The 10,634-nt window shown below is 54.0% G+C and overlaps 2 protein-coding genes across 2 annotated transcripts; one reads left to right on the plus strand and one right to left on the minus strand.

Moving 5' to 3' along the window:
• On the plus strand, positions 1 to 423 carry SYCN (syncollin). Its single transcript, XM_060083124.1, has one exon. It carries the CDS (start codon positions 1 to 3, stop codon positions 421 to 423), a length of 423 nt encoding a protein of 140 aa, XP_059939107.1.
• Positions 424 to 2,743: 2,320 nt separating this feature from the next.
• NCCRP1 (NCCRP1, F-box associated domain containing) lies at positions 2,744 to 5,560 on the minus strand. The gene is made up of 6 exons (XM_060083276.1): positions 5,269 to 5,560; positions 4,608 to 4,670; positions 4,471 to 4,522; positions 3,730 to 3,825; positions 3,011 to 3,149; positions 2,744 to 2,884 (listed from the first exon to the last, which is right to left on the minus strand). The coding sequence occupies exons 1-6, from the start codon at positions 5,558 to 5,560 to the stop codon at positions 2,744 to 2,746; spliced, it is 783 nt and encodes a 260-aa protein (XP_059939259.1).
• Positions 5,561 to 10,634: the final 5,074 nt, after the last annotated feature.

Below are 10,634 nucleotides of genomic sequence, written 5' to 3' on the forward strand. Positions count from 1 at the left end.
ATGTTCCCTCTGTGCTCACTGCTGCTGGCCTTGGCCCTGGCGGCCGTCCCCGGCGTCCGTGGCGCCTGCCCGGAACCCTCCGACCTCAAGAAGGCCAACGGGACGCGCACGTGCGCCAAGGTCTACGACAAGAGCGACCCCTACTATAGTGGCTGCTGCAGCGGCGCCGAGCTGTCGTTGAAGCCGGGCACCGACCTGCCCTACCTGCCCTCTGGCTGGACGAACGTCATCTCGTCCCTCGTGGTGGCCCCTCGCTGCGAGCTCACCGTGTGGTCCTCTCGCGGCAAGGCCGGCAAGACGCACAAATTCTCGTCCGGCAGCTACCCGCGCCTGGAAGAGTACCGCCGCGGCATCTTCGGGGACTGGTCCAACTGCATCTCCTCGCTCTACTGCAGGTGCCCGCCCGCCGGCCCGTGCCCCTAGGGACCCGGCCCTCCAGTCCGCACATCCACCTGCCTAGCTCCCAACCGAGCACCCGGGCTCCAGCCCCATGATCCAGAACGCTGAGCCTCTGACCCAAATTGGGCGTCCTTAGAACCAGTCCTGGAGGCCCCCCTTCTCCTCACCCACGCCCCCTCCCCCAAGCCCATGCCCCTTGGATCTCCCAGACCCAACTCTGGGATTCCCAGGCTCAGAAGCTGACCCAGTAATCCAGCCTCTGTTCTGGGAGCACCCTCTCCAACCTCAGATCCCAGAGCTCTCAGACCCAACTCTGTGACTCCCAGATTCTAAACCTGACCCAGACCTCAAAACCCCAGACCTAATTCTAGGAATACCCTATCTAGGAATACCCCATGCTCCACTCTCCTAGACCCTCTAGATCAGCCTTGGCCCCAGAAACCAGTTCCAGAGCCCCTGTTAAGGTTCTGAACCCCCAGACCCAACTTTGGAGGCCCCTGAGCCCACCCTGGACTCACATATCCAAGCTCACAGACCCAGGGGCCCTAAATGTAGCCAGGGCACCCTCTGAAACCACCCCACCTGTCCCTCTGCCCCCAAGAACTCCAAGAGCCTCCAGACCCAAACTCCCAGGCCAGGATGCCTAGCTCCTGAACTTGGAGTCCAGCCTGCGACCCCCACCCCATCTCAGGCTTCTAGAACCCCTCCCACGTGGAACCCCCTGGTAATAATTTTTGATTCTGTGGCAGGTGCTACTGATACCTTAGCAATCCCTCATCTCCGTCCCCTGCAAAGTGCTGAGCCCCTCACCTGGCCTTGTCCGTGGCGTCTGCTGAAGTCCGCAAGACCCAGAAGAGAGCTCACCGCCTGCCGCCACCACCCTGCCTTCCCTGTAATACAACTGTTACGAACTTGTCCCTGTCTGCCATCTATTTGTGCCTGGGACCCAAGCCCATGCAGATGCGGGTCAGGATGGAGGAGAGAGCAGGGTGGTCAGGCCTGGGTCAGCCCATACTTGGGACAATGCCGTGGATGGGGACACACCCATAGATTCCGACATGGATTTAGGTGTGGACACACCCTCCCACACAGGACATCTGGGTGACATGCCATGGTACTGCCGGGTGATCGTTAAACACTGAAATGCTTCCCACACCTTTTGGTGGATAGAACTTCTCTGAATGCCCCCCAGCTGTTCAGGCCTGCCAGGACCTCCAGACTCCCTCAGGATTTATGAATAGGACATTAGGAGGCCTTCAAGGACCCTGCTCCAGGCTAGGGCCAGGGTCTGTTTTGCAATCTGGCCACAGCCCAGGACTTATGGGTTGTGAAGTGCTTTCAGTGGCCCTCTACCCAATACATGGAGAACACTTTAGTTCTAATTTGTATATTTTTGAAAATTCGAATTTGCAATTTACTACTCCCAAGGATAAGGGCCCTTGATGGGTACCTGGGTTTGGGCGCTCTGGAGGAGTGAGAGAAGAGAAATGAGGGGTCTTGGGGGGAGAAGAAGTAGGGGGACAGCTCTGGGGGATGATAACTTGGGATTGGAGGAGGAAGGGAATCTGGGAGGATTCTGAGTTAAGAGACATGGGAGAAGAGGTAAGTGGAGAGGCTACGAGGCCATAAATCGGGGATATGTGAAGAGATCAGAGGTCAAGGGAGGTACTGGAGGATCAAGGATTAGAGGATGTGCAAGTTGGAAAGTGGGAAATGAACACAGTGAAGCTTTTTTTTTTTTCTGGCCACCACGCACGGTAGGCGGTATCTTAGTTCCCCTACCAGGGCTCGAACCTGCGCCCCCTGCAGTGGAAGCGCAGAGTCTTAAACACTGGACCGCCAGGAAAGTCCCTTGGTGAAGTTCTAAGGATCAAACACCACGGAAATAATCAGCATCCTTGGGCACATGTATTTATTCCTTCAGTCAGCAAAGATTTATTGAGCCCCTACTATCTGTCAAGCACTGACTCAGGAGGAAGTGGCCACTGCCCTCATGGAAAATGCCAGAGAGTCAGACGTTCAAAGATGTGTGAAGATGTCAAATGAGAAACCAAGGGTCAGGCAGGATTACGGGGGCATAGGAGGTGGTACGTGATCCAAGAGCATCTGAGGGGTCGTGAAGGTCTAGAGGGAGCGGGGAGGTGCTCGGGGAACACGGTGAAGCTTAAGGGTCAAGGAGGTGCCAAGGGTTAGGGACTTCTAAGGGTCAGGGAGCTGCTGTGGGGTCAGAGAGACGCTAAGACGTCAGAAGTGATAAAGGAGCAAGAAGATGCTAAGGGCTCAGGGAGATGTCAAGGGGTGGATGGATGTGACAAGGGGTCAGAATGGGCCCGGAGCCATCCAATCACTCCCTGAACTGCACAGACACAGAAGAGTTGGTCACCCTCGTCCGCAGCAGCCCACCGCGCTCCATCCGGTTCTTGGTCTTGTGCAGGAAGCGGACAAAGCGGACGCCAGGGCCGTACTGGTGGAATACGTGGGACACCTGGGGCAGCACCGGGGTCAGGAAGAAGTTCTTATGAGGGACCCATAAACCCTGCTCTCCTCCCTCTGTGAGGTCTTGGGATGCGAAAGCATGTGTGCAGGTGGCAGACAGGGTAGGGAGTCTCACCTGGACCCAGTGGCCGGGGGGGCCTTTCCGAGAGGTCCGGGGGGCCACGTGGTGCTGGGCGATGACTGTGCGGCGGTCAGCTGCCAGCAGCCAGACATGCAGCTCATACACACACACGTCCAGTCGGCTGTCCTCATACCTGGGGGTGGGGGCCAGGCCTTCAGCTGCCTCCACTGCCCCTGCCTCCCAGCCCCAAACCCTGGCTCAGTCGCCAGTCAACACACACTAACTGGCACCCACTTTGTGCACCAGGGCTGGGTGGTGCTGGCACCACAGCAGTGACCAAGACAGCCCCACACGCCGCCCTCATGGGATTCACGATCCAGTGGGGGAGGTGGACGTGTCACCAGGCAGTGACAAACAGGACTGGTCAGGGCCGGGATGGGGGAAATCCGGGGCACTGGAGGATAATGCATCTGACCCAACCTGGGGGCAGCCAGGGGAAGCCTTCCTGGTGGAGCCACATGTACCAACTCCTGAAGGAGAGAGGGGACTTCGCCTCAAGAAAAGAGGGTGGCCAGCATCCAAGGAAGAAGGAAGAGCCTCTGGGCTGGCACACTGCAAGAACGGAAAGACTCAGAGAGAAGGGGCCACAGAGGTGGGCAGGGCTGGGTCCTGCAGTAGCAGGAGGGTCTCTGGGAGGATGGCGTGAGGCTTGCGCTACGGGGAGCGCCTGTGTGCAACCTGGCTGGGCAGGCCGGTGGGGCAGAGGCACATACCAGTCCATGACTGTGATGTGTGGCTGCTCAACATCAAGGAGCTCCTCCCACAAGCCCTCCGCCAGAAGGTCCACACTCTGCTGCTTCACGGTCCAGCTATGAGAGACAGCACGGGGGAGGCGGGGTCTGCCATCTGCCAGGATTCTCCCAGGCCAGCCTGGCCCCAGCAAGCAGGACACCCTGATCATTGCACCCTGGAAGTGACGTCAAGGGCACCGGCATAAGGGCACTGAGAGCTCACTCAGCTACCTCACGGCCTCAGTTCCCATGAACTCCTCTGAGGGTAATGCATCCTGAGCCCCGTGTTGCAGATGGGGAAATCGAGGCTCACAAAGGGAAGTGACTTGTCAAGATTGAGCAGCAAAGAAGTGGCAGAGCTGGGATCCCAACCCAGGTGCCTGTGACTCTGAGCCTCTGAGTTGCACCATCCCACCCAGCGTTCAGAAGCAGGGCCTGGTTTAATGGCAGATAGCTGGTGGCCTGGGTGACCCTCCCCCTCTCACAAAAAGAGGCTGAACATAGGAACAATATTAACTGTATTTATTTAACACCTACTATGTGCAGGCTACTCCCAGCCAGACCCTATGGCGTGTGTTTTATGGACATGCTCTTATGACTAACCCTGTTTACAGAGCAGGAGACTAGGGCCCAGAGTGGCAAAGACTGTTTCTCCAGGTCCCACAGCGAGGAAGGCCAGAACAAGGAATCACAGGCAGGCCACCGTGGGTCCTGGCCACTCACCTGAGGCCCTGCTGGAGCTTCTCCGTCTTAATGTGCCAGCCGCGGAAATTGCCTGGCGGGTGGACGAGCAAAGGATTAGAATGTGCCCATTCTCCAGGGCCACCCCCTCAGCACCGGGCTAGCCACAAAGCGCTTACCCAGAGTCTCCAGGGGTTGCTGTGTGGGACCAGTAGGGGGCGCTGGCTCATAAATGTTGATGCCTGAAATGCGCAGGGAAGCAGAGCCTCAGGCGCGCTGAAGCTGCCCCCCTTCCGAATGCTCCCCACTTTCTAACCCCAGGGCGGGCTGGAAGAGCAGGAATCAGTGCCCTGCCTGCCAGACCAGACCAGCCAGGCAGGGGTGAGTGGGGAGTCATGGCCCTGGGAGAGCCCGGAGAATGTCCTGGGGGCAGAGGGACAATGCTCGGAGAGGGAGGGCGTTGTGGTGAGACAGAGACAGAGGGACAGAGAGAGAGGCACCAAGAAAAAGAGAGAGAATATGGGCGGAGGGAGGGAGGGAGAGATACAGGGTGAGACAAAGAGACACAGGGAGAGATAGACGGAGACACATGACGTCGTACAAAGAAACAGAGATGCAGGTGGGACAAAGACACAAGGAGACAGAGAGAGGCACAATGACAAAAAGGGACAGAGGGATGTAGAGGAATAAAAAGACAGAGGCACACTAATAGACAAAGACGGAGAAACAGAGTAGAGAGGCAAACAGACGGAAAGAAGAAGAGACAGACGGTCTGGGTGAGCGAGCCTGGGGGAAGAGGACGGAGACGTCTCCAGCCCCGCGCGGACTTCTGTCCCGCACCTTCGGGGTTGGGAGAGCGGAGCAGGTTGCGGTAGAGCGGCCGCTTCAGGAAGAGAAGCTTCCAGGTGAGGCGCGGGGGTAGCTCCAGGCTCCCTCCCGGCGGCGCCCACTCCTGTAGCAGCAGCTGCTGTGCATAGGCCTCGGTCGGCTGCTCAGGCGCCGGGAGCCCGGGGGTCTCGGGGGCCGCGGGCGACGGCGGCGACGGGGGCGGGGGAGGCGACGGCAGGTCCTGGGTGCTCGAGGGTTCCTCCATCCCGCCACCGAGCACGGGTCCTTCCTGCACCTCCTCCATCCGTCGGGTCTGGGCGACTGTCCCGGCTCCTCTGCAGGGCTTGGGGTTAACCCAGGGCTGGAGAGGGCGGAGCGCCTCGGCTGGCATTTAAGCGAAGGGTGTGTTGGGGGAAGGATCTGGGGCCCCAGGCCCTCCTCCCTCAGATCCAGCAGTCCAGGTCACAGCGCCTCCTTTTCCCAGACTGTAGAAGTCCTGGTCCCCGCCCTGCTCCGTTTCCCAAGCCTCCTGCCCCAGTTTCCCCAGGGCCAGTTGAGGACCCAGACACCAGCCCTGGGAGAGGGGTGGGACCAAGGTGCTCATGCCAGGGCTCCGGGGCACATCCACCTCTTTAAGATTCCGCATGGCAGGATTAGAGGTTAATTAATGAAGCCCCCCTCTTCCCACCCCCCTCAGCTAAGCAGTAAGGGGTGGGGGGTGGGAGGGTAGGTCCTGCCTCTGCCAGTTCCTCCTCTGCCCTGACATGGGACACAACCTTGGGACCTGACATTTCCTGTTCTGGAAACATAGTGGGGGTGCAGTGGAGGTCAGAGAGAGACCTGGAGCCTGAGACGGGGAGTCACAGAGATGGGGAACATCAGGGAGACACTGAGATAGTACCAGAGAGGGAAGCAGCAACCCCTCCTGGGTATCAGGGTGACTTGCATCCCTTCCTGGGGCTGGGGCAGGTGGTACAGCTGCCAAAGCCTCCTCCCTCGGAGGCCATAGGGAGTTTGGAGTGAGGGCTGGAGTGATGGTAGGGGTAGGAGGTGGGGGTGTGGAGGAAGTGGGGTGGCAGAGGAACCTGTAGGGCCAGACGCCCACAGCCACTTTCTGCCCGTGCCACTTCCCACACCCGGCCCCGGTAAGCACAGGCTCAGAGTCCCATACAGGTTACCAGTAACAAGTGCCACAGTGAGCGCTTTCTGCTTGCTAGGTGCTGTCCTAAGCACTTACAAGTTCATTTCATTCTCTAACGATGTAGGTGCTACTATTGTGGGCATTTTATAGGTAAAAGAAAGAATAGAGAACGTGTGTGGAGCTGCATGTTGGCCCAAGCGCTCCAGCATCCGCCTGCACACCAACCCTGAGTGGGGAACTGTTGTTATCCCCATTTCATGGATGAGGGAACAGAGTCCCACCTCACAGGCCTGGTCCCATACTGCCCCAGATACCCCCATATGCTTCCACGGGTGCTTCCTGCCTCAGATTCCCGCAAGACCCTGAGAGACACATACTGCAGACATACAGAATTGAGCTCACACTGGAATGATGATGCTTGAGGAAACTGAGACTCAGAGAGGTCTAGTAACTCAACCAAGGTTGCACAGCTGGTAGGTGGCGAGTTGGACACAGAGTCTCAGTGAGATACACAGGGATTCAGATTCATACTGCCCCTAGAGAGAAACACTGGCTCAACACAGAAACAGACAGGAGAAAAGGGTTACGTTTATTGTCTGTCTTTAACTCATTAAATCTTACAACCCTGGGAGGTGGGAACTGGTAATAGTACCTCCATTGACAGATTGGGGAACTGAGGCAAGAGAGGTGAAGTGACCTATCCTGGGAAACTTGGGAATTAGCCAGGGCCCTGGGAGGAGGGAGGACCCATGGAAGCGGGCAAACCAACTAATGTGCAATAGCCCCACTGCACCTGGAAGTCTCCAGGAGATACCCAGACAAACACGCGCAGAGCCCACAACACACGCACAACCGGAAATACTCCCTTGGCCACTACAAGCACACAAACCCACAGCCTTGTCGGGCTGCCTGCCCACCTGTCTTCATTGGAGGGGGAGGAGGGAGAGGATGGGGAGGGGGAGGAGGGGGACGGGGAGGAGGAAAGGACAGAGAGAGAAGGAGGAGTGTCTGTCTAGTGGACTCAGAGCTGTCCCCTGGTCAGAATCCAGGGCAGGGAGTGGCTTGGAGCCAGAAACCTAAAAAAAAAGCAGCAAGTCTATAGAATGGGGATCAACACCCCTCCTCTGTCTGCACCCCTCCTGCCATGGTGTCCACATTATCTCCCTCCTGGGGTCCTCACCCCCTTCTCTTACACACACACACACACACACACACATGCCACAGCCAGAGGGGTCTTATGAAAGCTTAAACCCAAGAAATCACTCCCCCACTTAAACCTGCCATGGCTCCCCAGTGCGGGAGAAAAATCCCAGCTGTTTGCCAGCATTAGAGACCCTGGATTTCCGCTCCCTATTCTCCCCCATCTTAGGGACTTTGCTCAGAAAGTTCTTTCCACCCAGAATGCCTTTCCTTCTCACCCATATCCCCATACTCAGTGGTTCCCAAACTTTAGGGCTCATTAGTTTCACCCAGGGAGCTTATTTTAAATGGTTTTTTTTTTTTTTTTTTTTTTTTTGCGGTACGCAGGCCTCTCACTGTTGTGGCCTCTCCCGTTGCGGAGCACAGGCTCCGGACGCGCAGGCTCAGCGGCCATGGCTCACGGGCCCAGCCGCTCCGCGGCATGTGGGATCTTCCCGGACCGGGGCACGAACCCGTGTCCCCTGCATCAGCAGGCGGACTCTCAACCACTGCACCACCAGGGAAGCCCTTAAATGTGTATTTTCAAGCCCCACTCCCAGGAGTCTAATTCAGTCCCTCTGGGCCCCAGAATCTAAAATTTTAGAAGCACCCACCCCATCATTCCATATTATGAGAAACATTTTTACTTAAATCTGCAGGATCCAGGGGCACAACCAGGGCCATACAAAGCCAAGTGTCTTCAACATTAGATCTCAAATGTCTTCTTTCTCCACCTTCTGAGCGGTAAAGGTCCCAGTGTAGGGACTCAAGCTCTGAAAGGCTGTTTTTCAAAAGGGCCAAGGCCTGGATGACCAACACAGCACGCCTCCCCACAGCCACCTCTCATGTGTCATGAAACATTAAAAAGTACGAGCGATGGTGTGACCACTTTGGAAAACAAATTGGCAACCTCTTATAAAACCAGATATGCTCCCACGCTACAACCCAGCCATCCCACTCCTGGGGATTTAGCCATGGCCACCAAAAGATCCACACCCAATGCAGCTTTCCCATGATGACTCCAGAGCAAGCCCACCCAAGTGCCCGTCAACAGGCGAGTGGATAAACCAGCCGTGCTATGTCCACACTGTGGGATGCTCTCAGTAAGAAAATGGAATGACTAGCCAAACATGCAGCCACATGGATGAACCTAAAAATCCTCATACAGACTGACAAAAGCCCCGCAGAAATGAGCACGTACTGTGTGATTCCGTTTCTAGAAATTTCTGGACAAGGCAACAGTAATCTAGAATCAGAGAAACAGGTTGGTGGTTTCCTGGGCTGCGGGGCAGGGGCATGGACTTTCTGGATTGAGAAAAAAAGCCCTATCTTCCTTTTGTGTGTGTATATTTATTTTTTTTATTTTTAATTTTTTTTGGTGGCAACTCAGGGCATTAGGGATCTTAGTTCCCCAACCAGGGATCGAACCCATGCCCCCTGCAGTGGAGGCGCAGAGTCGTAACCACTGGACCACCAGGGAAGTTCCCAAAAGTTCTATCTTTTTTTTTTTTTTAATTGTCTGTATCACTTTTTTTTATTTATTTATTTTTATTTTTATTTTTTTTATTAGTTTCTGCTTTATAACAAAGTGAATCAGTCATACATATACATCTGTTCCCACATCCCTTCCCTCATGCATCTCCCTCCCTCCCACCCTCCCCATCCCACCCCTCCAGGCGGTCACAAAGCACCGAGCTGATCTCCCTGTGCTCTGCGGCTGCTTCCCACTAGCTATCTACCTTACGTTTGGTACTGTATTTGTCACAGCTTACCCTTCCCCCTCCCCATATCCTCAAGTCCATTCTCAAGTAGGTCTGTGTCTTTATTCCCGTTTTGCCCCTAGGTTCTTCATGACATTTTTTTTAAAATTCCGTATATATGTGTTAGCATACGGTATTTGTCTTTCTCTTTCTGACTAACTTCACTCTGTATGACAGACTCTAGGTCTATCCACCTCATTACAAATAGCTCAATTTCATTTCTTTTTATGGCTGAGTAATATTCCATTGTATATATGTGCCACATCTTCTTTATCCATTCATCTGATGATGGACACTTAGGTTGTTTCCAGCTCCGGGCTATTGTGAATAGAGCTGCAATGAACATTTTGGTACATGTCTCTTTTTGAATTATGGTTTTCTCAGGGTATATGCCTAGTAGTGGGATTGCTGGGTCATATGGTAGTTCTATTTTTAGTTTTTTAAGGAACCTCCATAGTGTTCTCCATAGTGGCTGTACCAATTCACATTCCCACCAGCAGTGCAAGAGTGTTCCCTTTTCTCCACACCCTCTCCAGCATTTATTGTTTCTAGATTTCTTGATGATGGCCATTCTGACTGGTGTGAGATGATATCTCATTGTAGTTTTGATTTGCATTTCTCTAATGATTAATGATGTTGAGCATTCTTTCATGTGTTTGTTGGCAGTCTGTATATCTTCTTTGGAGAAATGCCTATTTAAGTCTTCTGCCCATTTTTGGATTGGGTTGTTTGTTTTTTTGCTATTGAGCTGCATGAGCTGTTTATAAATTTTGGAGATTAATCCTTTGTCAGTTGCTTCATTTGCAAATATTTTCTCCCACTCTGAGGGTTGTCTTTTGGTCTTGTTTATGGTTTCCTTTGCTGTGCAAAAGCTTTGAAGTTTCATTAGGTCCCATTTGTTTATCTTTGTTTTTATTTCCATTTCTCTAGGAGGTGGGTCCAAAAGGATCTTGCTGTGATTTATGTCATAGAGTGTTCTACCTATGTTTTCCTCTAAGAGTTTGATAGTTTCTGGCCTTACATTTAAATCTTTAATCCATTTTGAGCTTATTTTTGTTTATGGTGTTAGGGAATGATCTAATCTCAAACTTTTACATGTCCCTGTCCAGTTTTCCCAGCACCACTTATTGAAGAGGCTGTCCTTTCTCCACTGTACATTCCTGCCTCCTTTATCAAAGATAGGTTGGCCATATGTGCGTGGGTTTATCTCTGGGCTTTCTATCCTGATCCACTGATCTATCTTTCTGTTTTTATGCCAGTACCAGACTGTCTTAATTACTGTAGCTTTGTAGTAGAGT

The sequence above is a fragment of the Mesoplodon densirostris genome, chromosome 19 (assembly GCF_025265405.1).
Source record: "Mesoplodon densirostris isolate mMesDen1 chromosome 19, mMesDen1 primary haplotype, whole genome shotgun sequence".
Classification (NCBI taxonomy): domain Eukaryota; kingdom Metazoa; phylum Chordata; class Mammalia; order Artiodactyla; family Ziphiidae; genus Mesoplodon; species Mesoplodon densirostris.